Source organism: Corythoichthys intestinalis, chromosome 11, assembly GCF_030265065.1.
Source record: "Corythoichthys intestinalis isolate RoL2023-P3 chromosome 11, ASM3026506v1, whole genome shotgun sequence".
Taxonomy (NCBI): domain Eukaryota; kingdom Metazoa; phylum Chordata; class Actinopteri; order Syngnathiformes; family Syngnathidae; genus Corythoichthys; species Corythoichthys intestinalis.
In genome coordinates, this window is record NC_080405.1 from 25,774,947 (window position 1) to 25,789,819 (window position 14,873).

The 14,873-nt window shown below is 40.5% G+C and overlaps 1 protein-coding gene across 5 annotated transcripts in view; it reads left to right on the forward strand.

The window, feature by feature from the left end:
• The window catches only part of LOC130923691 (mitogen-activated protein kinase kinase kinase kinase 4-like), a 53,669-nt gene that overhangs the window by 23,149 nt on the left and 15,647 nt on the right, over window positions 1-14,873 (forward strand). For 2 of the 5 annotated variants that reach the window (XM_057849585.1, XM_057849586.1), the window contains exons 12-18: window positions 5,271-5,394; window positions 7,476-7,571; window positions 7,662-7,796; window positions 10,832-10,879; window positions 12,009-12,341; window positions 14,130-14,261; window positions 14,486-14,620. In XM_057849585.1, the coding sequence (XP_057705568.1) occupies window positions 5,271-5,394; window positions 7,476-7,571; window positions 7,662-7,796; window positions 10,832-10,879; window positions 12,009-12,341; window positions 14,130-14,261; window positions 14,486-14,620 (1,003 nt within the window). The other 3 variants (XM_057849588.1, XM_057849589.1, XM_057849590.1) reach the window with 3 other exon arrangements.

Here is a 14,873-nt window from a genome sequence, read left to right on the forward strand (position 1 = left end):
ATGAGTTCAAGAAACTAAATTCTGTGCTTTATGAAGAGTGAAAAAAGCAGAATTTAACACAGACAAAATCATTCGACCAATCAGAGTGAAGTATTATCGAAACAAAATGGTGATGTCATGTACCGTAATGGTCGGCAACAGATTGCCGCATACATTTTCTTCAACACAACATGGCCGTGTCAATAAAAAAAATCGGTCTATATACAGTATATATAATATACAGTGCCTTGCAAAAGTATTCGGCCCCCTTGAACCTTGCAACCTTTCGCCACATTTCAGGCTTCAAACATAAAGATATAAAATTTTAATTTTTTGTCAAGAATCAACAACAAGTGGGACACGATCGTGAAGTGGAACAAAATTTATTGGATAAACTTTTTTAACAAATAAAAAACTGAAAAGTGGGGCGTGCAATATTATTCGCCCCTCTTGCGTTAATACTTTGTAGCGCCACCTTTTGCTCCAATTACAGCTGCAAGTCGCTTGGGGTATGTTTCTATCAGTTTTGCACATCGAGAGACTGACATTCTTGCCGATTCTTCCTTGCAAAACAGCTTGAGCTCAGTGAGGTTGGATGGAGAGTGTTTGTGAACAGCAGTCTTCAGCTCTTTCCACAGATTCTCGATTGGATTCAGGTCTGGACTTTGACTTGGCCATTCTAACACCTGGATACATTTATTTTTGAACCATTCCATTGTAGATTTGGCTTTATGTTTTGGATCATTGTCCTGTTGGAAGATAAATCTCCGTCCCAGTCTAAGGTCTTGTGCAGATACCAACAGGTTTTCTTCCAGAATGTTCCTGTATTTGGCTGCATCCATCTTCCCGTCAATTTTAACCATCTTCCCTGTCCCTGCTGAAGAAAAGCAGGCCCAAACCATGATGCTGCCACCACCATGTTTGACAGTGGGGATGGTGTGTTCAGGGTGATGAGCTGTGTTGCTTTTACGCCAAACATATCGTTTTGCATTGTGGCCAAAAAGTTCAATTTTGGTTTCATCTGACCAGAGCACCTTCTTCCACATGTTTGGTGTGTCTCCCAGGTGGCTTGTGGCAAACTTTAAACGAGACTTTTTATGGATATCTTTGAGAAATGGCTTTCTTCTTGCCACTCGTCCATAAAGGCCAGATTTGTGCAGTGTACGACTGATTGTTGTCCAATGGACAGACTCTCCCATCTCAGCTGTAGATCTCTGCAGTTCATCCAGAGTGATCATGGGCCTCTTGGCTGCATCTCTGATCAGTTTTCTCCTTGTTTGAGAAAAAAAGTTTGAAAGGACGGCCGGGTCTTGGTAGATTTGCAGTGGTCTGATGCTCCTTCCATTTCAATATGATGGCTTGCACAGTGCTCCTTGAGATGTTTAAAGCTTGGGAAATCTTTTTGTATCCAAATCCGGCTTTAAACCTTTCCACAACAGTATCTCGGACCTGCCTGGTGTGTTCCTTGGTTTTCATAATGCTCTCTGCACTTTAAACAGAACCCTGAGACTATCACAGAGCAGGTGCATTTATACGGAGACTTGATTACACACAGGTGGATTCTATTTATCATCATCGGTCATTTAGGACAACATTGGATCATTCAGAGATACTCACTGAACTTCTGGAGTGAGTTTGCTGCACTGAAAGTAAAGGGGCCGAATAATATTGCACGCCCCACTTTTCAGTTTTTTATTTGTTAAAAAAGTTTAAATTATCCAATAAATGTTGTTCCACTTCACGATTGTGTCCCACTTGTTGTTGATTCTTGACAAAAAAATTAAATTTCATATCTTTATGTTTGAAGCCTAAAATGTGGCGAAGGTTGCAAGATTCAAGGGGGCCGAATACTTTTGTAAGGCACTGTATATATATTTCTGTCTCCATCCCTGTACCCGTGTATAATGCGCACCATGATTTTACAAGTTGATTTTGGGGAAAAAAAGTGTGCGTTATATTCAGGAAATTACAGTAGTTAAAATCGAGGTTCTGCTTTTAGATTTGAGGAAATACAAAAATTAGATGGCGTTTTAGATGGAACTTTGTAAATAAAAAAATAAGCAATTTTGAAAGGAAATCAGTTTCTCCTCGTTCCAGTGTAATGCAGCAGCCTAATGCATGTGTGAAACCTATTAATTAATTAATTTATTTTCTGAGCCGCTTATCCTCACGAAGGTCACAGGGGCGCTGGAGCCAATCCCATCGAACATTGGGAAGTATACGGGGTACAACCTGAATCGGTTGCTAGCCAATTTCAGGGCATAAGGAGGCGCACACATTCATACCTTGGGACCATTTAGAGCAGCGGTTTTCAAACTATTCCACATAGGGCCGCAGTGGGTGCAGGATTTTATTCCAACAAAACAAGACCACAACTTTTACTCCAATCTAGTGTTTCATAAGTGTAATCAGTTGATTGCAGCCAGGTGCTTCTTGTTTTAGCAAAAACCTTATTGGTTAACCTGTCTGTGCTTGATCGGTTGGGAACAAAAACCAGGACCCACAGCGGCCCCTGAGGACTGGTTTGGAGACCCCTGATTTAGAGTGTTTGATCAGCCTACATGCATGTTTTTGGGACGGGGGAAACAGGAGTTCCAGGAGCAGGCATGGTGAGAACATGCAAACCCCACACTGGAAGGCCGGAGTCTGGGATTGAACCCTTGATCTCAGAACTGTGAGGGAGACGTGCTAACCACTGTGTGTGTGTGTGTGTGTGTGTGTGTGTGTGTGTGTGTGTGTGTGTGTGTGTGTGTGTGTGTGTGTGTGTGTGTGTGTGTGTGTGTGTGTGTGTGTGTGTGTGTGAAACCAGTCGTGTATCATTGAGTTTTATATTTATGACTGTGCAAAAAGCAGTTTTAGGAGGTTTAAGCCCCTCCCCCTCCTCCCTACAAAGGGCTTCGTGCAGAACTTTATGTCAGGGAGTTCCGGCAAGAAATTCTAGCCACTTTCACCCCTGATTATAGGCTAATTGTACTGTGATGCCCCACTGGATGCTTTTATGATGACATGTCTATCTTCTTCAAGGTTTTCCAAATAAACATTCTGTAAAAAATAAGAGAACAACTTCAATTGAAGTTAAGGAAAAAGTGCCCATATTGCAACACTATATTGTTGAAATCAAAATAGTGCAAGCATCTGTTTTTTTGGATCAAGTGCAAGCAAAGTGTCAATAAGGCATTTGTTCTGTCCTGTGTGGGGGGGTACACAAATCAACAGATAGCGAACAAAACAGGCTCTAAAGAAAAGTCAGACACTGGAGTAAAGTTGAATTGGCTTTACTGTAGTCATCTTTCTTTAGACAAGAGCGCTGATACTGTTTTGTAAAATGAAAATCAACAAAACGTTGCGTCAACAATATGAACTAAAGTCACAAATAAATCAAAGTATACACATGTCGATGTGAATAGCAACTGGTAGTACATCTTGCAAGCAATGAAATAGTCTAATCACATTTTACCACAAATGCAAACAAAATGAAATACTACATACACATCTCCTATATACTACACAATGCTCATGAATATAAAACAAAGAAAGAATATTACTTTCAAGCGGTGCTTTTATAAGGCACAATCAATGTGGTGAGATGGCAAGAACGGCTGTGGTAAATTGGCTGCAGACATTATGTTGGAGCTATATTGTTTATTAGCAAGGTTGTGTTTGGAGTCAATTTTTTATATTTCACTATGGTCACCTTTTGTATTGTTTTAGTTGTACTGTAATTAGGCAAGATGACAACCCTTTTGTCTAGATGATAGTACGGTAGCCGCAGCTGATGCTTTAATTAACTGGCACATATCAAGTGTGTTTAAATGGAAGTGTGAGGCAAGAATTTTTTGGGACACAGATGGTGTAGCCACACAGTGTTTTGACCACCTAAACCACAGGTGTCAAACCGATTCCAGAAAGGGCCTAGTGGGTGCTGGATTTTGTTCCAACCGATAACGCGCAGAGAGTTTAACAAATGAACTTCCTGCTGAAACAAGCAGCACCTGACAAAGTTTAACTGATTACACATGTAAAAGATCTAATTGGTGAAAAGGTGTCCTCTTCATTGGTTGGAAAGCAAACCTGCACCCACTAGGCCCTTTCTGGAATCGGTTTGACACCTGTGACCTAAACCATTCGAACACTTAAAAACACAAGACTTTCTGACCACTGTCAACACTTACAACTCAAAACACTTGCAATAAGAAATCATTCACCATCACTTGGAATTGTGAACTGCCTGGATTGCAATAAACGACAACTGGATTATGACGTTACGTATACTAGAAGGTGCGTCTGAAATTTTAAGCTGGTAGACATTAGATCTTTCATTTAGCTTTCTCTATTCGCAATGAGCTCACGTCGACATATGACGTCAGCAGAAAGTGCTGGAACTTTTCAAAATTAATTACACCTAAGCGTTAGCAGGGGGCGTCAAAACAACAGAAACACAGAAAGGCTATAAGTGGACATGACAGCACTGCAATATGCATTTTGGCCCATAACCGATGTCAGTATTCTCCGATATCATTTTAAAATGCTTTTATTGGCCGATTTAATTGGCTAACCGAGAATATCTGACAACTCTAGTATTTATGCAGTAGTATGTCTGGCAATTATTCTGTATCAGTGGTGGGCAATGGAGTCTTCCTCTATCAGTGTATCATTCGTTCATTCCATATGTTTTAGAATCCAAAATCGAAAAAACTGGTAACTTGCTATTTCATATCTAAAATCGTAAAACAAATACAGTAACGGCCTATTTTTTCCTGTTTTGATTTTGTTTTTAAATTGAAAATAGAATATGAGAGAATGGAATCAACTTGGTATTTTTGTTCTTTTCGCTTTTTGTTTGTATCATTTTCAATGTGTTGTGACCTGGGAGTACTTTACTTTATTTTTCTCAGGAAAGTTGGTCAGTCTCTACTGGATGATTCCATTGATGGGTGAATCGATAGCTAATATTTTAAAGTTATTATTACCGAACGTTTTTGTCAAGGATGGCAGATGTGTACATGGTTTTTAAAAAATTGAAAATTATACAAACCAAAAACGAATAGAACAAAATTACCATGATAATTTCATTCTCTCATATACTATTTTGAATTTTAAAGCAAAGTCGAAACAGCGAAAAATAGGCCATTATCTGTTTTCTGTTTTTTTTTTTTTTTTTGAAAGTGAAAAATGAAATCAAGTCTTTATCCATTTCCTGATTTTGTATTCTAAAACATGGACTGAAGGAATGATACACTGATATTCCTTTTCAATGATTACAGTTTTTGTCTCTCTGTTGCTTCTTCTAGCTCCATCGTGAATGTTCCTGGCGAATGGACACTACGGCGGGAGTTTCTGCGTTTACAGACAGAAGATCGAGAAGAGTGCAGGCAGAGGAGCCACAGAGTTGGTGTAGATCAGCAGAGACAACAGGTATAATGATTAGATTTTATGATAAATGTTGTAGTCACCCAATCATTTGATACAGTCATAAAGTGTATCATATAAAATAATTTTGTAGTTCATCAATGCAGTTTCTACTTTTGGTTTCACCATTTCCGATCACACTTACTTGTTAGGTACAGGGAATGGGGGGGTTTGCTGAGCAAACACAAACACAAAGTTGTGATGGGTAAAAATATTTATTTTCTTTGAGACCAGGAAAAAACATGAGCAGACTGATGCCAGAGCCGAGGCAGAGGGCGAGTATACTGCGGGAAGGGGGAGGGGGGGGGTGCTTTCCGCTCAGGGTAGTCAAGCTGGTGTGTGGCGATGGGACATGGTAAAAAGGGCAGGCGTTGTAATCCTGCGAGGGGAGTGCAAAAGCAGGTCATGAGCCGGTGATAAGAACAGAATTTACAAACGAAAAAAAAAAGAAAAAAAAAAATTACATACGAATACGAGATGTAACTGACTGAGGCTACGTCTTCACTAGGACGGATAATGGCGTTAAACGTGTAATTAGTTGGAGTATACAGCATGTCGGCGACACTAGTTTGCCTATTATCCGGATTAGTTGTTAGACGGATAATGTAGGCGGGTAATGTTACCCGTCGCCTAAGTGCCGCCTAATATGGACTGCTGTCTCCGTACATCATTCGGATACTCAGGAAGGGACGTCATGCCGTCGCCTGCGTCGTAAACAATGGAGGCGGACGATCATGATGTGGCATTCCTGCTCCTCTTTTCTTTTCCACACATTTTTCTTGAACCGTCAAACTACGTCTCAATAATATGCTTCAATTCGGTGCCCATGATGATGAGGTGGAGATGAGCGTTTTGTACAGAGTTCGTCTGCAGAGTTGTCTCCGATCAGGCAGCTGCTGGGCTGGCCCCTCCCAACTCAATGCCGATCAAACATGAGTACTGTATATAAAAATGGGTAGAGGAAAATTAAACCCCAAAAACTGACCTGCGTGTTACCCCCTGTCAAAGAGGCGCATGATCAGTTTTTTCTCCAAGACATTTCTGCTGTCGCCACTTCCAGGATCGCCACTTTTATGCACAAGCAGCCCTGGTTGAGGCTTCCAGGAAATATACGAAGAGCCTCACCATATGCTTCTATTTGTTATATTCCAAGTGGTGAGAGTGCAACTGAGCATCGATTGTAACTTTGCAAGTAATGATGTCAGGCTTTCGTTGTTTTATAAAGATTTATTTTAATCACAACTCGGCGCCTGCTCGTAAAAGCCAACCGTGCTCTCCCTTCACTATCACTCCTGCGTGATGCGTTCAATTGCGATCACGAAAAAACTGTGATCACAAAAATAAAGACAGTATCGAAGGTGTATTAATCTTGAAATTTCCCTCGGACGAGTAATGAGTTTCCGGTTCAGAGGTAAACCACGCGGGCGATGACGTAAAACATGAGGCTTCTCCTTTCTACGCATGCGTAGTTTGCACAAATGCAGGCATACCTTGCAGAAGCGACGGGGCCTTAAACGCACCTAAACGAAGTGTGGACAGTTATAAAAATAATCGGCAAAATGCCCTGGAGAAAATTATCTGTCCTAGTGTAGATGTAGCCTGAGGAACCAGACAATTTGATCAGGCAACAAGGTAGGTGCGTCCACTGGCTTTTAAAGGTGGCTGATTGTTATTGTCCGCACCTGTGGCCGCTCCAGCTATCAGGCATCCAACCTGCAATCAGATTCAAGACATTCACACTTGTCCAAGGTGGGCCATGTCTCAAGAGGGAGGGCAGAGGCCCTAACATCACTTGTCATTGGGGCTGATGAAATACAGTGTTAGTATCAAAAACATGATTGCAAGCTTGGTTTCCTGTTTGCTTCTTTCTGTATTATTATGCTCATTTGCTTGCAGGCCTTAGTCTCATTATAATAACTTGATGTGATAGACCTGTAGAATGCTTAGTTCGCCAACATCCACTACATGTGTTGTACATTGTTAAATGTACAGTGAAACACTTCGTATCCATGGTATTACTTCTCAGGGTATACAATCTTTTTTTTTAACCTGGCCTTTAAATGCAAAATTTTGTCTTGGCATTGCAGCAAATAGTAGAGCAAGAATTATACAAGCAGCAATTACTCGCTGATAGACAGAGGAGGATTCAACAGCAACTTGAAAAACGACAAATTTTAGAAGACGTAAGTTTTTCTTTTTTTGTTCAGTTATTTTAAAGATTTAACTTTTAAAACAAAATAAAACACATTTGGATTTTATTGGACTGTTTCCAGGAACAGATGCGAAAGTTGTCTGATGCTGCCTTGCAGTGGGCAGAACTACAAGAACTTATGCTTGGGGAGGAATCTGAAAACCATGACAATAGAATCTTAAAGAAGGACAAATACCAGAGAAATGACAGAACGCAGGTAAAGATCACATTTTATCCAAGTTTAACTTCACTTAATAGTTTTTTTTTTCCCTATTGCACATTGAATAAGTACTTTGTCGCGTTCAGCGCAGCAATGCTGTCGACCAAAATAGGGCCCCATATATCTATACAATTCTCTAGGAAATAGAAGTGAAACTAAAAATAGGAAATGGCATGCAACAAATCATCCAAAACTGATCCAAGTATTGTCACATTTGTTTCATTTAAAGTTCAGTTAAACTTTGTGATCTTTGATTCTTGTTAACCAACACCTAGATACACCTAAGCATCTAAGGATTTTCCCATAGAAAGTTGAAAAGAGGTCACTGTAAAATATTTATTACATTAGCTAAGAGCTTCCCACCATCTTGCAATCTCTGAATATTTTAGACCCCAACTCTCTTAAGTCATCTTTAGACTTAGTGTATACTAATTATTGTATGTGTGTTTTTCGTGTGCATATTCATACATGCATGCACGAGTAACTAATTTAATCCATAAAATACAAAATATTGGAGTAAAAATGTGGGGGGAAAAAATATTTCACACTGGACTGAAGATACAGCAGGCAGTACAGATAAACGTCCATAAAATGACGGATTCTCTCTATTTTATCTACTGGATGCAGAGTATGAATTAACCCTTTCAGGGGCAGTGGTCACTATAGTGGACAGTTATTCAAAAGTTGGCATTTAAGACCTTTAACCGTTTATAGAACAAACAAGAAAACATTTCATTTCTGGTCATTTAAGAGCACCTTTTTTTTTTTTTCGTTTAAGACTATTAACCCTTTGTAGGACAAGTGACCGTTCGTTTAAAAAAAAACTTTGATATCAGCAATTATTACAATATATTTGTTTAATTATTAATCATTATTGTATTTTTAGATTATTGTTTAAAATCATAAATTCAGTTATGAATTACAGCGCTTTCATTCTAGCACTGTTTGGTCTTTTATAAACAGACCACAGTTCTTTTTCTCAGATAATCCGCTTCATTTTGTAAATGTGAACGCGCATCCGATCTCGTTCGGACAAAACAAACTAACTATGGTCTGCTCAAAAATCGTGTGTCTCGGTCCGCTTTAAGCGCACCCTGCTTCGCTTCGCTTGTGAATGCAAGCAGAGAAGGGTGCCCTTATGCTACATTATGTGTCGCGTCACAGCACCACGCTGTGACACTCCATGCTCCCACCTCTCCCAGGATGGAGGCATTTCCTAATCTGAATTTGTCCAATCAATGAGTGCGCCTTTCGTCCACAGGACGCTTTTCGGAAAGTTAGCTTGGTGCAGTGTGAATTCTGAACCTTTTCAACTAATCATTTGCAAGTGTTGTTGCGAGGTAGCTCTGTAACCGGACCCTGGTCATCTTGGTCTAATGTGAAAGTGCCCTTAATACCATGTTAATTAAAACGTAATTAATGAAATTAAAACGAATGGGCTGTTTGGTCCCTGTACGACTGGTGTCAGAGTTTGGTCCGCATTGCCGGCTGTAAGTTGAATTTGTTCCCAGTTAACCTTGGACTCCGCCAAGGCTGCCCTTTGTCAACAATTCTTTTCATAATTTTTCTGGACAGAATTTCTAGGCACAGCCGAAGCGTTGAGGGGGTCTGGTTTGGTGGCCTCAGCATTGCATCTCTGCTTTTTGCAGATGATGTGGTACTCTTTTCTTCATCAAGCCGCGACCTCCACTCTCACTGGAGTGGTTCGCAGCAGAGTGTGAAGCAGTCGGGATTAAGATCATCACCTCCAAATCCGAGACCATGGTCCTCAGTCGGAAAAGGGTGGTGTGCCCTCTCTGGGTCGGGGATGAGATCCTGCTCCAAGTGGAGGAGTTCAAGTAACTTGGGGTCTTATTCACGAGTAAGGGTAGGAGGGAACGGGAGATCGACAGGCGGCTCAGTGCAGCGTCTGCAGTGATGCGGACTCTGCAGCGGTCCATAGTGGTGAAGAAGGAGCTGAACCCAAAGGCGAAGCTCTCGATTTACCAGTCGATCTACGTTCCTACCCTCATCTATGGTCACAAGCTGTGGGTCATGACCGAAAAAACAAGATCCCAAATACAAGCGGCAGAAATGAGTTTCCTCCGCAGGGTGTCCGGGCTTTTTCTTAGCTCCTGAGCTGAGAAGCTCGGTCATCCGGAAGGGACTCTGTGTTGAGCCGCTACTCCTCCGGGTTGACAGGAGCCAGTTGAGGTGCCTCGGGCATTTGGTTCAGATGCCTCCTGGACGCCTCCCTGGAGAGGTGTTCCGGGCACGTCCCACCGGCAAGAAGTCCCAAGGAGGACCCGGGACACGCTGGAGAGACTGTGTCTCTCGGCTGGAGTGGGAACGCCTTGGGATTCCGCCGGAGGAGCTGGTTGAAGTGGCTGGGGAGAGGGAAGTCTGGGCTTTCCAGCCAAAGCGGCTGCCTCTGCGACCCGACCCCAGAATAAGCGGTAGAGAAAGGATGGATGGATGGATGGATGGATGGATGGATGGATGGATGGATGGATGGATGGATGGATGGATGGATGGATGGATGGATGGATGGATGGATGGATGGATGGATGGATGGATGGATGGATGGATGGATGGATGGATGGATGGATGGATGGATGGATAAAATTAATGAAAACAAATACAAACTGGTTACGGCACCACTAACATTCTAAAGTTTAAATTTTTTTTCTTCATAATGCAGTATTTAACTCATTGCATGCCAGTGATAGTGAGAGACATCCAATTCATTTAAACGAGGAAGACTGGCTGTAAATGCAATGAACAAGCGTGCATTCGCCTGTCCCAGTCAAAAAGGATAAAACTAGGTCCTCAATAGCATCCAGTGAGTTAAATGAGCGCCCTGTAAGGATTAAAAAGAAAAAAATCATAATTTGTGCGTGACAGGTTAAGTGAGCCTCACCTCCCTAAATTTTTGATGATAATATTATTGGCAAAAATTGTAATGCTCAAGTAAGTTACTGTACTAAGGCAACTGTGACAACACCGTTTTACAGGTTTTGGTTTTAGGTTGTATACCCTTGTGTCTTAAACAGGACCAGTGGATTGCTGATGTGTCTATTAGACCTCTGGACTCGGAGCAGGTAATTCATTTTCAACACCTCTTCTATTCGTCATCTGTTCATTTCTATGTACAGTATGTGGACCTGGTATAAGTCAGTGATCATCTGTATTTTGCCTTTGTGTGTACAAAGCATTGACCAGTAAAGGCAGTTGTGAGCAAGGAAATGGGGTTCAGCTCCCATTTGGATGTGGCAGTATAATTTTCAGTTTTAAAGATATGGTGAGAACAAGAGACCATTGCTACGTGCATGTGTGTGTCTGCCCCAAAGCAACAGGAATCAGAGTCAGTGAGATAAAAATGGGGAAAGAGCATACTGTAATGCGGAGTGCTCCTGTGTGCAGTTGGTAATAGGAAATGTAGAAAAAACAATATAGTTCAGCCATGGAATTGATTTTGTAGACCCTTAGTAGTACAGCACATGTTCATCATTTTGATGTGAAGTGATGAGAAAAGGATTAGTTTTGAAATCTGTGTTTGAGTTGGACTCCTGTTAGAACTGTGAAGGAAGGCCGTGACATACATAGTGGAATGTTAGATCCTGACAAGTTTTTAAGCCAATGTTTATCACAGCAGGCGCTTCATTTTGTTTTAAAGCCCTTTCTGTCTCAACTGTTCGCTGCATGTCTTCTCTTCCTTTTGTTGTTTTCTCATTGTTGCCCTCCCTCTGGCATCACAGTATGCAACCTTCTACCTTTCTACTTTTTCTTTTGTCCTGTCACTTAGTATTCCTTTTAATATGTTACTATTAATCTCAACATGTCAGCAGCATGCCCGCGTGTGATATCACTAGTTTTTCAGGAGTGGATGATACAGCTAAAACCTGTATCTGTGTTATCTTGTGTGATGACGTACCATAATTCTTCAAGTATAATACACTCTCATTTATTATATCGGGTTAAGATATTTAGATGATCATCGTACTATTTTCAGAGGTCGAGGTGCGCATGAGTTTATTATGCCCATTGTAGTAGAGAATTAGAAATAAAACAAAGTACATTCGGCCTTTATAGTTTTCACATTTCTATATAATATCTGAAATACTGCTGATAAAGCACATGTGGTGACTGGGCACTTATAATGTTCAGAAATTATGCTTCATTATTCGCTTCCTGGCTCTTTCTATATGTGCTTTCCATGTTGCTGCACAGAGAGCAGTGGTTCCAAACCAGCTGCTTCAGCTTAAAGCCAAGCAGTCTCAGCTTCATCTTCAGTCATCAGCCAAACCCCAGCCTCTGAGCCAGCATCAGCAGCCCTCGTCGGGCAGGAGATCCCACCGCACCCTGCCTAAAGACCAAACGCAGCTCCTGTCCCTGCAGCATGACCACAGACACAGGGAAAGAGAGCGGGACAGGGAGAAGCAAAGAGAAAAGCCAGAGGCATCTGTCCAAAAGCTAATGGCTAACAGCGGGAACACAGGCGCTCCTGCCGCTACCACTGCTGCTTCCTTGTCCAGCTGCCCCACAAACTGTCAGCGCTCAGCGGTAAAGCCCTGTGTTCCTTGGCTATCAAACACCTTTTTATCACCGCCACTCCCCGCGTTGTGTTACAGTCAGTCTGTCCTTGGTTGTGTCCTGTGCTCGCAAGTCTTTGAATTTCTCTTTTGATGCTCCTGTTTCCACCTACTCTGCCCACCCCCAGTCTTAAACCTCAAGCTTGGAAACAAAACAAGCAAAATGTTTTTTTAAAGTATGGTTAGGTTGACTGCTGGTTCTACAAAACGAAAGACTGAATAAGGGTTGGAGCCGTAGAACTACCACTCAAGTGGAAATTGACGATGTAGTAGCTTGTACATGTTAAAACACAAACAAAAAAAAGATAGACTAATGACAGCTGTAGTTGCCAGAATTTTTACTGTTAAAATATATATATATAGGAAAACCATAAAATACATGTAAAACCGGTGTAGTTTTTCGGTAACTGTACATTTTATGGTAGATTTATATGTAATATAATGTTTATTTCATATGTATTTGGTCGTGATGTCATGACTGCATTCCTGTTCTTGTTCTCCCAACTTTCCAAACAGGATTCAAACCCACACTGTTATCTTGGCAGTTGATCGTGCTCACTACCGAGCTACTGAAGACCAGCTGGTGGAAGTTCTGTGCATTTAGAAAGTTAGGAAAAACCTTACTATCTGAGAACTTAAATGAGCCTCCTGGCAACTTAACCTGGTTTGGATTTTTGGATCAGTAGTAAGCATACTCAATTGCACTCAGTGACCATGTGGATTCAAACCCTAGTTGGAGAGGGTGGACATAGAGAAAGGGAGCGCAGTGACACCACAACCGTCATACCGGTTACATACAGTTAAAGTGTAATTCTTTTAATGGTAGTTTTGTTAACACTGATTGGTCTACAAGTAAAATGCATCCTGAATAAAAGTAGGGAGACTTCGCAAAATTTTGGTCATTCAAAAAGAAAAAGAAGGGTAAAAGTATCAATGTGCTAATAGTTTTGTGATACAGTATCTTGCCGAAATGTTAAAATCGAATCAATTTATGTGAAATTGGTATTGATTGAAATGGAAATGGTTATTTTTGGGTAAACATATTTACCTAAAAAAAAGTTCAGAACATAATCATGTTGCCAAGAGCTTTGTGACATGATATTCTGTTTTCAATGTATTGCATACATCCTGGCGTTTTGGAAGTGGACAAAATGCATTAATGAAGACACATTTCATATGTAGTGTGTCACACATTGATGTATCCATCTCATGTCAAATGTGGCAACTTGCAAAACTGATCTTATATAATTACACCATTGTAGCTTTGTAATCAAACATTAACATTACATATCTTGAATACTTTAGCCAATCAGCACTAAAATCTTTTACTTTCCATTCCATGTCACCACAGCAAGTACGATTTAGCCATTTTAATCTCTGACGCAGATATTTTCCTAAATTTAGTACACCTGTGAAATTTAAAAATAAAACCCTTACGGTTTTCTTTTCATTTTTTTTTTTTTTTTTTTTTTTTTTTTTTTTTTTTTTAAATACTTTGCAATTCTGGCAACCACGGCTACCAGTATTTTACAGTAAATTTACCTTTTTTTTTTTCTTAATTGCTTTATTTTTACTGTATTAGTGGCTTGGTAATATAATTCAATTCAACATTGTGGTCAATGGTTAAATGTTTATAGTAAAGAAGGTGTGTAAAAATTCATATTATTATATTTATGTTCTCTACCGCCCTGGATTTTTAGAACAGTCAAAAATCCTGATTAGACTCACTTTCAACTTCACACTCTGCTTCATGTTTTAGATGGACCAGGATTCAAATTTAGCCAAGATGCTTTTAGCTGCTGGCTTGCCCAGTGTGATGCAGTCAAGGCTAGGCTCTGGTAGCAGTTCTAGTCCTTGTACCCCAGCCATGCAAAGAGCTCACATCAACCAGGTATTTCACAGTTATGTCAAGAAAATCAAATTGATTATAGTGTAACCTCTAATGATAATGAATAACCACATGATTGTGATTTAAACGCATTTGATATTTCAAACAACTGGTGTTATTTTATTTATTTTTTTGTTTCATGAGAAAATTTTGGTCCAATTGAAGTTGTACAAGTCCTGGGGTTTTGACTTCACTTAATGTTTGTATATATATTTTTTCTTACCCAGAATGCCAATTTGCACTCGAGTCGAGTTGCCTCTCACAGCAGCTCTTTGTCAAATATGGCTATCTCAGCATTGTCCCCTTTCACGCCTGTGTCACCCTCTGATGATGTCTTCTGGGACTCTGAGACGCCACCCAAGGTAGGGTTTCTCTTTTTTTATTTTTATTTTTTTACTGCCGACAGAAAACACACACATTAATGCTGATCATACTTTCTAATAAATGCCATACACATGGCAATGTTTATTTTGTTTTCTTGTGAATGTGATCTCGTGGCCAGTTGCCATTAGTAGAAGGAAGTTTTTGTTCCTGGGATCTAAACTCTCTCACATAGTTTTATGTTTGTCTGTGCTAAGCATCCTGTGTTCACCAGCATGAGGTTAATATGAGTGA